The sequence below is a fragment of the Bufo gargarizans genome, chromosome 6, assembly GCF_014858855.1.
Source record: "Bufo gargarizans isolate SCDJY-AF-19 chromosome 6, ASM1485885v1, whole genome shotgun sequence".
In the NCBI taxonomy this organism is placed as follows: Eukaryota; Metazoa; Chordata; class Amphibia; order Anura; family Bufonidae; genus Bufo; species Bufo gargarizans.
In genome coordinates, this window is record NC_058085.1 from 124,059,684 (window position 1) to 124,076,472 (window position 16,789).

The 16,789-nt window shown below is 43.8% G+C and overlaps 1 protein-coding gene across 2 annotated transcripts in view; it reads right to left on the minus strand.

Moving 5' to 3' along the window:
* Nucleotides 1–3,432: 3,432 nt before the first annotated feature.
* Nucleotides 3,433–16,789, minus strand: part of LOC122940325 (keratin, type I cytoskeletal 19-like) — a 52,738-nt gene continuing 39,381 nt past the window's right edge. Inside the window, exons 5-7 of one of the 2 annotated variants that reach the window (XM_044296946.1) lie at nucleotides 8,551–8,676; nucleotides 6,956–7,173; nucleotides 3,433–3,526 (exon numbers count right to left, since the gene is read on the minus strand). In XM_044296946.1, the coding sequence (XP_044152881.1) occupies nucleotides 3,511–3,526; nucleotides 6,956–7,173; nucleotides 8,551–8,676 (360 nt within the window). In that variant the 3' untranslated portion in view covers nucleotides 3,433–3,510. Of the gene's footprint in view, nucleotides 3,527–6,951; nucleotides 7,174–8,550; nucleotides 8,677–16,789 lie in introns of those variants that run through there. The other variant, XM_044296947.1, reaches the window with a different exon arrangement.

The following is a 16,789-nucleotide window of genomic DNA, read 5'->3' on the forward strand; positions in this document are numbered from 1 at the left end:
GGCCTTTTGCCAAATTTGTGGACAGAAGGTGAAGCATGGCCAGGGTGCCAATGTTGGCACCATGGCCCTGTGTCAACACATGCAGAATCACCATAAAGTGGCCTGGGAGAACCGTGGCTCTGATGTGGTGGTCCAGCATACCACAGCAACCGCTACATCACCCAGTGGCACGCACCCATTTTCATGCGGTCAAGGCTCCACCACCTCAGTCAAAGGGAGCTCTCTATCCTTCCCATCATCTGCTGGTCCTGATACTCCTGCTCCTCATCCTCCTACTCCTCGTCCATCATTCTGCCAACAATCGATCACCGAAGCGATTGCCAAGAGACAACAGTATGTGTGCTTTCACCCAACAGCACAGAAGCTGAACGTGCTGCTGGCCAAGTTGCTGTTGCTGCAGTCCCTCCCTTTCCAAGTGGTGGACTCTGCATCTTTCAGAGAACTGATGGTTTGTGCTGAGCAGAGGTGGAGAGCCCCAAGCCATCATTTCTTAGCGATAAAGGCAGTACCAGCCCTGCACACATATGTAGAACAGAAGGTGGGCCAGTCCTTCAGCCTGTCGGTGTCTGCCAAAGTGCACGGCAACGCCGACGTGTGGAGCTGTAACTATAGTCAAGGACAATATGTGTTTTTTTTATGGCCCACTGTGTAAATGTGGTTCCTGCCCAGCCACACCAGCAACTTGGCCAGGTGACGCCGCTTCCGCCTCCACGTTCTCACGCCGTTGGTCTTGCGACAATGTCCACCTCTCCCTCCTCATCCTCCACCGTGTCCTCATCCTCCACTGCAGGGACAATTCACAGGGCTCCTACAGCATACCACATGCGCCTGGGCGAACTGAGTCACATAGGGGAGGAACTGGTCTGCATCCTTCATCAACAAATCAAATCCTGGCTTTCTCATCGACAACTCAATGCATGGCGCACGTGTTCTGGTTGTAAAGCAGTTCCTGAAGTCTTCTCCTCATCTGCAAGATATCCTAAAAATGGCCAGGAAACTTTGCATGCACTTCACCACTCGTACACCACAAAGCATACCCTCCTTGAGCTGCAGCGACAGAACGGCGTCCCCCAACATAGGTTGATATGTGACATTTCCACCCATTGGAATTCCACCCTCCATATGTTGGACCGATTATATGAACAGAGAAAAGACATAAACGATTTCTTGATGATACAGGCGGACAGAGGTACACCCCTTTGTAACTTCGATGTAGCCAGTTGTAGCCAGTTGCAGCTCATGCGTGACACCTGCCGTTTGCTCGGGACGTTTGAGGAGGTCACTTTATTTGTCAGTCGCCAGGACTACGGGATGAACGTCATTCCACTGATTCATGTCCTGGAACAGATAATGCTAAATCTGTCTGGCCAGGAGGAAGAAGACATGGCGACTACATCTCAAGGCCACATAAGCCCTGTGGGTGCTGAACTAGAGGAGGAGTAAGAGGGGGAGGACATTTGAGCACAAGCAATGCGTAGAAAAATGGCTGGTTCTTCTACATAGGTGACAGGAGAGGAGGAGAAGGCGAAGCAGGAGCAGCCGGAGGAGCTACATGGCGATGAGGAAGACAAGGCAAATGACCCAGACACACCATGGAGATGAAGGCAGGGAGTCCCTCTGAGTCACTTGCACAAATGGCCTGATGCTAGCTCAGTTGCTTGCGTAGTGACAGCCGAAGTGTCACCATTTGGCAGAGGGGTGACTACTGGCTCTCCACCATGTTAGACCCTAGCTACTGGTCCAAAATGGGGGCCTTTTTTACTCCCACTGAGAGGGAAGACAAACTGAACTACTATCGAGACATCCTATGTAGTCAGTTGGCTGCTGCCTATGTGCGCCATCGGGGCCTTCTGTGCTTATGTTCCACTGCGATAGCTGCTGGTGTGGGGGGGTCTCCTCATGCTGCTGCCACATCACCACTCTGTGGTCTCCTCATTCTGCTGCCAGGTCACCACTATGTCACTGGGCCGCTGTGGTCTCCTCATGCTGCTGCCACCTCACTACTCTGTCACTGGGCGACTCTGTGGTCTCCTCATGCTGCTGCCACCTAACTACTCTGTCACTGGGCCACTCTGTGGTCTTGTCATGCTGCTGCCAGCTGACCACTATGTCACTGGGCCACTCTGTGGTCTCTTCATGATGATGCCACCTCACCACTATGTCACTGTGCCACTCTGTGGTCTTGTCATGCTGCTGCCATCTCAATACTCTGTCTTTGGGCCACTCTGTGGACTTCTCATGCTGTCCCCACCCTCCCCACTCCATGACTGGGACACTATTTTGCCTTTTTGGCCTGGTTGACATCATCATTTATTTGACCCTTCTTCTTATCTGTCAGAAGGAAGTAAAAATGAGACACACAACGGATCCTGTCTATGTAACAGCTGTAAGGTCTGTATGACATGGTACCTATTTTGCATCAGAATTGGCTTATGATTTGGCAGGCAAAGCAGGAGTGGGTACAAAACACAGAAGATATGCAAATATTCCATTCACGTGTGATCTCTGTTTTGGATCCACTCCTGTTTTTTTTTTTTTTTGCTTTAGAAATACTGATGAATTACTGACCAAATGCTGGCTGAGTGAAGGTCAATGTTCAACAGACAGCATATGTCTTTTGGGGGTTATTGTTCTGACAGACTAGGGGAAGGGCAAAATATTCAGTGACGTCAACACTAGGGATGAGCGCTCGTACAGTATTCAAACAAAGTATTATGCAAATCGACTTCAGATGTTTCATCCGAAGTCGATTCGCTTATCCCTAGTCAACACAAACTTACCGCTGACACATTCTCCACTCTGTCAGGGTGGCTCTACTTGTATAAGGGTTTAATAGAACAGCTTTTGTAGAAGTCTATGTGGAATCAGCTGGCGACGGTGTAAAAGGAGTGCGTTCTTTCACGCTATAATAGGATCTTGGGCCTCTGCATGGTTCTTTATACCTGGTGCTAACATTGACCTGTACGGCTGAGTTAACACTCAAGTTATTTGGTCAGTTATAAGTGAAGTGTGCACTGATTCTAAGAGCGATGCCTGTCACCTGTGTGTCATACTGTAATGTTTCACTACTACAGCAGACTCCCTATGCGTGTTTCTGCAAGGCACAGTGTTCTACACCACTATACAGTGGTATACGGATCGAATTAAATCTATTTGGAAAATTCTGCAAACCGACCGAATAGAATTTTTGAGAAATTTGCTCATCTGTAGTATAAACTACATCATGTCTTGTAGCCTGATTATACGGTACAGGGATTTAACCTAAAGACAGAATCTCTACCTTATGTACTTCCCCCCTCAGCACTGCTACATCTGTGGCTGGCAAAGGTTTGACTGCACGTAGGATGGTGTGCTCCATGCCAAGTTTTTCTTGTTTGCTGTTACAGTGTTTATGCAGTTTTGTAAAGCAATTACAAAGCACAAACGACAAGACCCGGGCACTGCTGTATAGCTTTATTGACATACGCTCAGTGGGTTTTGTGTTTCTTCCATTAACCTTTCAGGGCATCTTCATTTGGTTATTGAGCTGAAAAATAAAAGAATCAATGTTTATAATGACTGGAGACATAGGAGCAGTCAGAACAGTGATATTCACACCTGCCCCTAATCCCTGTCTTATATTGTATATGACATCATAGCTCTGAAGGGGCAGGGGTAATATTCTGAGTCCTTGTCCATTAAGGCGCACTAATCCAGATGTCCTTACAGGACTAATTTCACACTATTAACATAAGCTTTGAGACATGAAAGACAGAGATGACCTAGCTAGTACTTGATCATCTAATCCACTTTTAGGGTAATTACTTCTAATTCTTGTTTGCCCTTTAGAATTTACTGTTGTCAACATCAAAACTCTGGGATTTTATGTAGCACAAAATTTTAAAGAGAAAGTATATGTAAATCACCTGGAAATTACAGGCTGGGGCTGGTAAGGTCTGTCATACACAGATAGCTGCTGACCAATGTATGTTTGGGCGACCACTATTCTCCGTGACCCCACAGCCCCATCTTACTTGGGCATACACCTTAGGTGGTGGCTTATCTCCCTTGAGAACGATCGTACATGTTCAAATCCAACATGCCTGATCCTTGTTTTCTTCCAATATCTGCTGTTGGGGGAAATTCAGATCCTGCCATACACCATAATTGGTAGGTTTGGACAACATTCATCAAATGTTAAATAGGCAGATTTAGCCTCTAATCACTCTGACACCATGACTTTTTCTAGGGTGGTAAATATTAAATTTTTTAGCAGGTCCCTTAACCATAAGCAGACTGTAACGGTCACGTCCACACACACACACAGGGGGAAGGATAGTGACCACTGCGCTCCACCCTCACCCCTGGCCCTGCCTACTTCCCTCGTGAGTCCTGATGATAGGGGACAACTGGACAGCAGTCCCTAGCTTAAAATATGTGCAGGGAAGACAGACAAGACAAAATACAGACTGTAAACGGACAGGGTCAGAACCAAGAGGGCAACACAGTATAGAGGGTTAAGCAAAGAATGGTTAGGAAAAGCCAGGGTGAAATACCAGAAGAGTCGAGAAGTACCACAGGAGTCAACAAAGAGTAGTCAGGTGGGAGCCGAGGTCAAAATACCAGGAGGGATGCAAAGTACAGGAGGAGCAAGCAAAGGATCATCAGGGAACAGGATCAGGTAAGTATTCAGGAGTCAAACAAATCGCCAGGAACCTAAAATTAACAGGTAACCTGTGGCCAGCATAGTAGAAAATAATGATAGATGAGGGTCCTGAATGGAAGACCTTTCTACTAATTCAGAATTCCCTTAGTGGGTACTTTTGAATAGGCTTTCCAAAAATAGACTGCTACTTTATCAGTTTCTGACAGATCTCAATCACTTATTATTGGTCCATCAGGATTCTGTTTTTATTTTGATTGGAAAAGCTAATGGAAAGGTATTGGTTCAAACATGTCTGTCCTTGCAATAGACATAAAGTACCACAAAGCAGAAATAATTCCACTCTATTGAGAGGTGCCTATTGCTTGTATGATTCAATGTCTGTATAGGGCCTCTTGCTGCTTTTAGGCTCTTGGCTATCCATCACAATATTATAAACCTCAGACTGAGGCAACATCATAGCTCGGGTTTCCTTCAACAGTGGCACAGAGTATTATTATTATTATATTTTTTTTTATTTTTTTTTACCCAAGCTCTATATCTAAACAAGTCAGGGTGGCTTGTTGGCACTTATTTTGGTAATCATGTCCCACCTTCTCCTTGCTACATCCCTGCACTGAGGCCTCACCCAGAGGTTTAATCCTGGGCCCCAGTGCAAAATCTGGACAAGGTCCTCCACCTGTGCTTTCTATACTGGTGTCTTCTTATGAGGCAGAGGGGTCTTTAGGGGATTGCTACCTCTGCACCCCCATAGCTAAGCCCCTTACCTCACCTGTCCAATCTTGGATGATAATTGAAATGAAAACATCACTCGCTGCAACCTTTTGGTAATTAATCTGATGAACGGAGTACTTAAAAAGGTTAACAGTGGTTTATTCCTGATAGTGGGTCATTGAGCCCCACTCGCTTGTTAGAGGGCACCACTGAAGACAAAGGAGTGTTACATACATATTGAGGACAGTTGATCTGGACATAATACCCTTCCTCTAGACCCTAACAGACCGTTATTCCTCTATAACCCCAATCTATAGTACAGTATAACTATCAACATGGGCTTTTACTAACAAATTATGTAGACTATGGCCTACTTGTATTAAAACCGGTGCTTAAATGCTAGTCTGGAAAAAATTAAGTGCGTCAAATGTCTCTTAATAAATTTGACTCATTTTTGGACTGTCCCAAAGACAGAAAATAAGATCTATGATGCCTATGAGTAGGGGTAGATGTGCACCAAAATTAGTGCCATTTCCTGGCCTTTGTATTAATAAATCTGTATGAAAATTGTAGACTATGCTCCCCTTGACAAGTACTGAGAAAAGTCATACAATTTTGGCTCAAAAATTGCATCTGATATCATTTGTAACTTTTATGTATTTATTTTTTTACTTGCATTAACCAATTAATATATATGGGCCATTGTCTATTCCATTAGGTTTATGAAATATTGTTGAGTGACAAGTTTAGTCACTTGATTATCCTGTAGCTTTCCTCGAATTTTATGACTGCCACTTTAATCCTAATAAAGTTTTTAATCCCGTCACTGATCTCTATAGGGATTAACTGTTTATAACCCTAAATGCACTCTCACTATACCAGTAACAGTGAAGCAACATTCTACTTTTGTCTACGTGACTGTCTTAGATAAGGAGTGTTACAACCCAAGCTTGTGCTTTTCTTTGGTCGAAGGAAATAATCAATAATATTATACAGCAATTCTTATTTTCACAGTACTTTTATATAATCTAATAACGCAGATCTGGACATTACAAGAACAACTATGTAAGTTTCCTGATGTCCTACAGCTAATTTGTCAAAATGAAGTGCTCATCACAGAGGACAGTTTTCTTTACTTTGAAGTAGATCCTCCACAAGTGTGCCAGTTTCTCCTTGATATCACAAACCATCAGTTGTGAACCTACAGAATGACTAAAATAGCCCATGAATACAATCTAATAGACAGCAGGAAACACACTTTTGTTAGCACGGTGGGACACCTGCACAGTCTGCATAATTTGCCCCTGAATTATCCATAATTTTTGTTGGAATCCAAACTCAAAAGAAAGGAAGGGAAGTAAAAAGACTACACAACTGTACTGTAGAACCACTACATTATGATTAACACTGGGCCTCAAGAAAGTCATGGTGTCCGTTTGGCCTATGTGCTATAGAGGAGTTCACTGGTACTAAAATAGGATCCAAGCAGAACAAAGAAACATCCTGAATCTTTGAAAGATGTAGAATTTGTGGTCAACAGGAGTTGTCAATATATAGCCTGTCCTTATTCAGGAAAGATATAAAATGACCATTTCTCACCTTGTTGCTCCATCCAGGAGACTACGATAGGTTGCAATCTCAGCCTCTAGTCTGTTCTTTAAGCTCAAAAGAAGAGTAAATTCGGAGACCTGGTGGCCAACATCTCGACGTGATTTCTGAAGTAGCGTTTCTATGTTATTAATATTTTCTTGAACTTCTGTTAGCTGCATTGAATTTTGGGCATCAATATTCTCCAACATGGCAACTGCTATATTTTTCTGTCAATACAATAATGTCAATGTATTATTCAGGTAATAGTCAGAGCAATAGAAGAAAATAGAGGTGTTGTTAGGTCTCATGTGCTTGCAGAGCCAAGTTCGCGGAGCATGTATGAGTTCCTGTGGCTGTGTACTATAAAACCATAGGCATTCTGTGTGCTGCAATATGGTGCTTCTATATGACACTACAGAGCTGTTGAAGGGTAGAATAGCTTCAGAATTGCGTATATGATGGAATGTGCCATATTTTTCACTCAGATTCGGTAAAGTAAGATTCCACTGAACTTTATAGGCATAATTTTACAAGACGTTTACAGACATAATAGAAACAGCTTAAAATTGAGGTATTATACTGTACTAAAAATGGAGCAAAGACTGGGGCGTGACAGCTAGAACACCTACAATTTGATATAATTATGTGTATTATGACATGGTTTAATGGAATGACAGATAATAATGTCTCTGTTGATATGAATAAGGGGGGGGAGCAAAAATATAGTAGCACTGATGCATTTCATCATACGATGCAAACAATCTATAAAAGTGAAAATAATAGTATAACTGTAATATAAGTGTAATATAATACAACACTACAGTGTAATAGATTCTATAAAGTCAGTCTCTTGATAGCAGATTATTAGTGGCTAATCTTTATCCCGATTATTTGGATTTCCACTGTCCATGTAATCCATATATATTATATAAAACTAGGAATATATTAAATTAGTGTCCTTTATTTGATGAGAAAGGTAAAACCCTTATATCAAAAAGAGGGTTATAAAAACCTGCGGGTTCGTTTCAGTATGCCGTCCTTATCATGCATTCACCTGTGCACTCAGTCGGTATCTCTTTCTCTGGGCAAGATCATTCAAAATAGCAATGGCAATCCGCTATGCTATGTTTTTACAGCCATTTCAGAGAAAATTGATTCATTACCACGAAGCGCGAGAAACTTCGGCTTTGCGCAAATCAAATTTTCCTGAAATTTGGATCAAAGTCAATTCGTTTGACTTCGATTAGCTCAACGCTACTATTATCTTTATCATTCTCTATGGTTTCTCAATTTGTCTGTAAAAAATGTTGGCTGTCTGTGATTTTGGGATAAGTTGTCCAGAAAAACGAAAAATTCTGGTTGGCAACCCTAGTGTGGGGGCAGACAATGGGATTGCCAGACCTCATTAGAATTGAATAGGTCTAACATGTAATATTACACAAGACATCTGTGCAGGTATAGGACAGTTTTGAGAAAAAAAATTCATGTTTTTCTGACCATGCACAACCCTTTTAAAGGGCTTGTCCAGAATTAGGAAAAAAGAGTTTTCTTGAAAAAGAATCTACTTCCAACAAAAATGCTGCAGATATACGTAAACCACTGACCTTATTGAGTTCAGCCTCGGATTCCATCTCCAGTTCTTGCACCTTTTGTCTGTATTCCTTCAGTTCTTGCTTAAACTTCTCTAAATCACTAGTGTTTATTTGGATCTCCATATTCCACTGCTCCACCTGTTGGATACATGGTTGATTATCTTTTTTACATCACTAAGTAGAGTAATTTAAAGAGAATCCGTCACCACCTTTCTGTCACCCTCCGTGATGAGATGGCAGCGGGAGGAGTGGTATAACCTCGATCACCTGCTGAGTATGGATTGCTTTCTATTAGGGCTCACGCACAGAAATGTATTTTTGTGCGTGTCCGTTCCGTTTTTTTACGGCCCGTATGTGGAACCATTCACTTCAATGTGGCCTCAAAAAAACAGAAATGACCCATGAGTATGGGTTTCATGCCTGTATGTCCATTCTGCAAAAAAATAACATGTCCTATTATTGTCCTCATTACAGACAAGGATAGGGCTGTTCGATTATGGGACAGCTGTTCTGTATCCGTGTTTTGCAGATCCGCAATTTTCAGACCACAAAACAACAACAGTCCTGTGCATGAGCCCTGACTGTGCATAGGGAAAAAGCTATCAATCATTGGCAAATCGTTGCATAAGAAGAGCGCACTGCTGCTCACTACTCTGAGCCACTCGGTACAGAGCAAATATCTGGCATGGAAACGGACCATCAAGCTCCACAGATAGGTACCTCTCCTCTACCCAACCTTCCTGTAGGAATCAGGGAATCGCAACCATAGTGAAGCACTGACTTCCTCCGTACATTAAAATTTTTTTATTATACTCACAAGCAGGATCTTGATTAAAACATATGTATAAAATCACAACGGTGCACAATCACAGGTATCGCCCGACCCGGGTTTCGCTTACGTGCTTTTTCAGGAGAGCACCTTTCTACTTGTGAGTATAAAAAAAAACATTTTTAATGTACGGAGGAAGTCAGTGCTTCACTATGGTTGCGATTGCCTGATTCCTACAGGAAGGTTGGATAGAGGAGAGGTACCCATCTGTGGAGCTTGATGGTTCGTTTCCATGCTAGATATTTGCTCTGTACCGAAAAAAGAGGAGGCTCAGAGGAGTGAGTAGCAGCGCGGTCTACTTACACAACAATTTACTGGATTCTGTGATTTTAACCCACATCACATCGAGGACCTGCAGCGTTATGAGTACAGATACGTATCTAAGCGACTTTTATCATTGCGATCAATCATTGGCAGGTGGGCAGGGCCATCCCAAGGGTGGATGGGGCTCATAAATAAGAGGACTCACAGCATGATACCAGTGCAATATGCCAGTCCTGCAGGGTGAGCGATTGTGAGGTCACAGGGGACAGTTAACAGACCGAGGGTTGCTCTTGGTACTCACAGTTTTTAATATACCCTGGGCAGGCGTACCGCAGTGATAGAGAGGCTGGCACATAGATCCTCTGAGGCACTCTCTGGGTAAAGGGACCAGGCCTGGTAGTAGGTGAGGTGCCCTGGGTGTTGTAGGTTTAGTGTGCCGGTGGCAAGGTCCCTTATGGTTCGTGAGGCCAGTGCCGGTAACGGTGGCACACCGATTTGTTGGAGGAATAATGGGGGTACACACGTTTGTAGTGAACTAGAACTCCTCTTTACTGAACAGTTCAACTATATACAGGCTTTAAACAGTTCCATATGAAAGATCTCAATAACAGGCAGGCTTCACATAAATGGCAGGCAAAATCCTTGCAAGATAACTCAGAGGGAATAAACTCACAGATCAGGCTGTACTTTCTTCAGATCCTGTCTGGCTTTCTCCAAGGCCTGTATGCCTAATAGCTGGCTTTATCCTTGGGTAGGGAAACCTTCCTCTGGTATAAATCCTCTTGCTGTAAATATCCTTCTGCCCTTCAGCTTTCTACTTGGCTGGATAAGATTGGCTCTGCTCTGTACTTTGCAAGATGCAGGATCACTTCAGGAGGAAACTTGTTCCCCTGGATGCAAGCTAGGAACCTGGGCTATCTACAGGGCCGGCATCATAACCCGGCATCCCCGGGCAAGTGCCGGGGCCCAATGCTCCTGGGGGGGCCCACTGAGCTGCTATGAGCGCTTCCATCAATACAGATGGGAGCTCTCACTGCTGTCATTTCCCTTACGCAGTACCCCTTTGGTGGGGCCTCTGAGCTGCAGACACTCAGACACACCCCCTCTACATAGAACACGCCCCCTCTACACAGGACACGGGCTGCCTGAGGAGAGAGACCGCAGGGCTGGAGCTGTGAGTGAGTCTGCACTGTGACTGTCTCTTGTCTGCTGCTTCATTCTATTTAGCTGTGTTACGGTTTCATTAAGCAGTTTGTCTCCATGATACCTGCCCCCCCCCCATATCCTGTCCTATCTCATCCTCATGGGGCCCCTGCTGCCTCCTTTCCTCCCTCATGTATCCAGAGCTCCTGTTTCACCCTCCTATCTCCTGTTGCTGCCCTGCACATACCTCCTGCCACTACTTGTTGTATGAATCCCCCTCAGAGCCCCTTCCACCTACTTGCTGTGTCCACCACTCCTGTCCATCCAGGGCCCCTGTCTCACTCCTCTGCCTCTCATTATGGTGGCATCTGAACAGCATTCACCATAAGGACCTTCTAACGTCACAGGGTCATGTGACTGTGCCCCCCACCCCGTACTGTGCCCCTTTATACCCTGCATCGTGCCCTCTTACCACACCCTGTGCAGTGCCCATAGTCATTCCCTGTACTGTGCCCTCTTATACCCTTTTATCCGGTCACTGTATGGTGGTTTTATCATTGTATGGCGGTGTTATCACTATATGGCGGTGGTATCCAATAACTGCATGGCCATAACTGTATCCCCTTCCATGCCCACACCACTTTTTTTAGACCTGGCATGAGCGGGAAAAGATACAGATTGCGGTGTTAAGGGCCTTTGCGCCACAATCTGTGTCAGAAATACGCCTAATATAGACGTATTTCTATATAATAAATGACCCCCTAATTGTATTATTATTCGGGGTAGGGCTAATATCTTTATATTATATAGATTCTAGTGTATTATACTGTGCCCTCTATTTCCCTGTAGAAAATGATCCTTGGGAAGCACAGTCCTCATCCCTGACCACCAGGACCAGGTAGCGCTCTGTCAGTACATGGCGGCCTCCCCTCTCCGCCACGCTGCTCCGCTGTGTACTGGTGCTTATTCTGACACTAGGGCTGGGTTCACATCCCATTTGTGCCATCCATTTAATGTATACCAAAAATATATGCGTTACCAGATGCCTCAGACTGATGCCGTACAGCGGCGTCTGTTCACCATACAGTTCCATTGTAAAAAAACATATAGGTTAACATATGCATTTTTTACTTGACTCTGCAGGATACAAAAACGTGGAGTGCAGCACATTTGTATGCATCAAACCGATAGGAAAAACGTGATGTGAACACACATTGGGGGGAGGGGGGCGTAATAAAATTAGCTGTGGGGCCCAGTCAGTTCTAGCTACATCACTGCACATCTCCTTCTCTCCTCCAGGCCTGGCTCACTGCTGCAGCGGGCCGCCGGAGAGAAGGAGGGCAGGGAGCTGCGGTTAGTGAATGACAGGATCACCAGCTCCCCTGCAATGATAGGTATGTGAGGGGGCCACGGGGGGGGGGGGGGGGTCATTCATCACACTGTGAGGGCCCCTTACACAGTATAATGACTCCCAGTGCCCCCAGTATAATGATCCCCATTGACCCTCCATTTAGTATAATGACCACCAGAGCCCCCATTAAATATAATGAACCCTCGTGCCCCCTCCATACAGTATAACCCCCAGTGTGGGGGTGACTGGGGGGTCATTATTCTGAATGGAGGGTCACTGTGGGGTCATTATACTGTGAGGGCCCTTTACATAGTATAATGACCCCCAGTGTCCCCCATTTAGTATAATGATCCCCAACGACCCTCCATTCAGTATAATGACCCCCAGAGCCCCCTCCATACAGTATTCCCCCAGTGTGGGGGCTACTGGGGGTCATTATTCTGAATGGGGGCGACTGGGGGTTATTATTCTGAATGCAGGGCCACAGGTGGTCATTATACAGTGTGGGGGGGGGATTGGGGGTTCATTATACTGTGTGAAGGGCCACTAGTAGTCATTATACTGTGTGAAGGGCCACTAGTAATCATTATACTGTATAGGGGCCACTGGGGGTCATTATACCGTGTGGGAGCCACAGGGGGACATGTCAATGTAAAATAATGCCTCATGGGGGCCCACTGGGATTTATCGCCCAAGGGCCCACATGAACCTGGAGCCGGCCCTGGCTATCTAGCTACATGTTAGAAGCTGATCTTCAGCTACTCTCTAGCTAAAGTGTACACTGGCTTCTAACTACACACTAACGCTCCCTGAACTGGACCTGACTATATATACTAGGGGGTTCCCTAGCTCCCTCTACTGCCTAAGAGGAGGAAATACACCCCTAACAGGCCTGGTACACAGGAGATAACATGACAACATACATTAAAATGCACTACAAAATACCATAACCATGTTCCACAAAAGGTGGGGAACAACGTGACCCAATTGACCCTTGAGTAGTGCCCACATTTACGTAGTGAGACACTACACCAGCACTGCTGCTAATAAAAAGTAATCTTCTCAGAAACTACATTTTGGACACATATAACAGAACCCTGGAATCAGCATACCTGCTACCAACTTATACTGCCCTCAGAGAGGTTGTGACAGATTCCCTTGCAAACAGTATACTATTTGTCTGCTTTTCAAGGAGGGCAGGTCTCAACTCAGCAGAGTAAGATAAAGCACTCTACTCAAGTGTATAGAAAACCTTTGGAGGTTACTTAAGATCTCATCAAGATCTGTTGGGATGGGCATAGGGCAGCAGAAGAACAAGAGCCTTCATTTGTTCCATATAATGATATAGAGAATGTGATTAATAGCATTGCTTTTGTTTTTGCAGGTGAAACCAAGCTATGCAATACTGTGCAGTCTAAGAAGGAAATTCAGAAATTACAAGCCAACCTGGACAATCTGAGTCTTTGAGCATGCCCTTGGCAAATAAGATTCAATGTGGATGAATGTAAAGTTATAAATCTGGGTACAAGTAATTTACATACATTATATGTCCTAATAGAAGCATCACTGGGAGGGCCATTTGTAGAGAAGGATTTGGGTGTCCTTGTAGATCGTACACTTGAAGGATCTTAGTTATGAGGAAAAAATAAAAGCATTAAATGGGTTGTCTCATCATCGCTAGGATATTCCCCAATTGTCTTATAGGTGTGGGTCCCACCACTGGACTTCAACTCATTAAGTTTTCCCTTTAAGTGCAGGGATACGGTGTGTTATATAACATCTATCTACTACTAATGTCCTATTTGGACTTATTAACACCTTTTTTCCCCTGCACCTACCAATTTACCTAAAACTTAGCTTTTAATAGTCATAACTAAACTTTTTTATTTGTGCTCCGACACATATTTAGTGATTTAAAATTTTCAGTTTCACTGTCCTTTTTTTTGTCTTTTAGAGCTTATTGTCAGTACTCTTTGCTGACCTTTTAAGCCTCCTACTTAATTTTGACACTCTATTGCCATGCTGAGCTGCGCGCTTGCCCAGGATTATAATGGCATTGTGTCTAATGTCTTCCTCTACACACTGGTTTCAGTGATAACTGTGTTAAAATTCAAGCCTCACGCTGCCCCCCGACATGTTTCGCCGTATCACGGCGTCCTCAGGGGTAAGGGCAGTGTTTGTGCGTGCTTTGCCTCCCTTCCGGCTTATAAGACCTTTGCTAGTGATGCGTTGGTTGTGCGCCTTATTGGGGGCGTGACTGGCGTCTTCACTGGGCTTCTGATTGGATAGGCCATGGGGCTCGCTTTCATGACGAGCTGACTTCGCCCCTTGACGTCAGATGTTTTCCCTTTCTCTCGTTTTAATTGGTGCGGATCATTCTTGAGCGCTGCGCTTGTTTGTGACGTCGGAGCTCTCTCGGCTTCCGTGTTAATGCGCATGTCTTCACACTCTGTTCACGATCCGAACTCCACATTGCGCATGCCCATGGACTTCAACTCCCACGATGTTTCTACACAGCTATTGCCCAGGTAACCGCCGCCATAGCCTATTAGCATTATCATTTGTCATTATGTTTTATGTCTCATTGTTCTCCGACACCATTAGCCGTTTATCCGCAGGTATCCTCCGAATTTTTGTCATATTATCTCCCTCGTTTTGAATCTACTTTCCAACTTATGGATTAATTTTAAATCTAAAAATATCCCCCTTAATTTTACTTATATTTCTGTGCATATCTATATTTGGATGAATTTTCTTGGGGAGTAGACTTGTTTATGATATTTGTCATCATCACTACACTCCAAGATAATGGGGTAGGGATTATGATATAGGAGGTGTATGGCCTTTGAGCTTTTTTGACTTAAATGGTTTTCTTGCCATGTCTCATACCTGACTTTAATTATTCTTTAGATGATTTAGTTTCCAATTATTAACGTACCTGGCTCCATGGCATATTAGTAATGCCCTGCTCTTTATTTCTCCTTTTCGTTATATTCATCTCTTCGGATTTATTTATTTTTCCCTCCTCTATTTTTATTATTCTGTTGTTTACTCTAATTCTTTGTATAGTCCTCCCTTTATACATACCTCATTCTACAGATTGATGGCTCTTTCAGTAGTTTTTTTCTCCTTGCTTTAAATAATTTTTATTGTTATTATTATTGTTTTTATTGTTATTATGATATTTTTGTTTTTTGTAGATTTATTGGGGGATATCTTTATATTTTCAGTATTATTATTATAATGTTATTATTTTTTCTAGATTTCTTGGGGGATACCTTTTATATTTTCGGTCTAGCCTCTGTGAGGCTGCTTATTCTCTATACATTCTGTATCGTATTTTAATATCTATAGTTATTTTTTGTATAAATATTCTTATTTTCTTTCTTCGTTTTCTCAGGTATGAGTGACATCTTATAGGAAAGACGAGAACGTGAACCCCTCATTCAACCCATTTGGGGACAGACTATTCAGCAGGTATATCCATTTAGTTTCCTCTTGTTGGAGTTTCTTGTCTATGTCCCCTTTTCGTGGTCCTGTTTTAACCCTCATGACTCCCCAAACTTTGATTTCTGTATTGTTTTCTTTGTGTTTTTCTCTCATGTGTCTGGCTAGGCTGGTATCCTCACCAGTACTTATACTGCTCAGATGTTTTGATATGCGCCTCCTCAGCTCTTGGATAGTCTTTCCTACATAAAACTTCGGACATTCGCATCTGATGACATAGACTACTCCCTTTGTTTTGCAGTTGATATAGTCCCTAACTTCATAGTTTTTTCCATCCACTGGATTAGTAAATGTCTTCGTAGGTTTCATCCTACTACAGAAGACGCAGTCCCCACATGGGTATGACCCATTGTGGGACAGCCAGGTAGTTTTTTTATTATTACTTCCATGGGGTTGATAGTGACTGTGGACTAGTTTTTCTTTTAAATTTTGTCCTCTTCTGTACGTTATGGCGGGATATTTGGGTATCACTTGTTGTAAATCTACATCATTTCTACATAAAACATAATGACAAATGATAATGCTAATAGGCTATGGCGGCGGTTACCTGGGCAATAGCTGTGTAGAAACATCGTGGGAGTTGAAGTCCATGGGCATGCGCAATGTGGAGTTCGGATCGTGAACAGAGTGTGAAGACATGCGCATTAACACGGAAGCCGAGAGAGCTCCGACGTCACAAACAAGCGCAGCGCTCAAGAATGATCCGCACCAATTAAAACGAGAGAAAGGGAAAACATCTGACGTCAAGGGGCGAAGTCAGCTCGTCATGAAAGCGAGCCCCATGGCCTATCCAATCAGAAGCCCAGTGAAGACGCCAGTCACGCCCCCAATAAGGCGCACAACCAACGCATCACTAGCAAAGGTCTTATAAGCCGGAAGGGAGGCAAAGCACGCACAAACACTGCCCTTACCCCTGAGGACGCCGTGATACGGCGAAACATGTCGGGGGGCAGCGTGAGGCTTGAATTTTAACACAGTTATCACTGAAACCAGTGTGTAGAGGAAGACATTAGACACAATGCCATTATAATCCTGGGCAAGCGCGCAGCTCAGCATGGCAATAGAGTGTCAAAATTAAGTAGGAGGCTTAAGAAGTCAGCAAAGAGTACTGACAATAAGCTCTAAAAGACAAAAAAAGGCCAGTGAAACTGAAAATT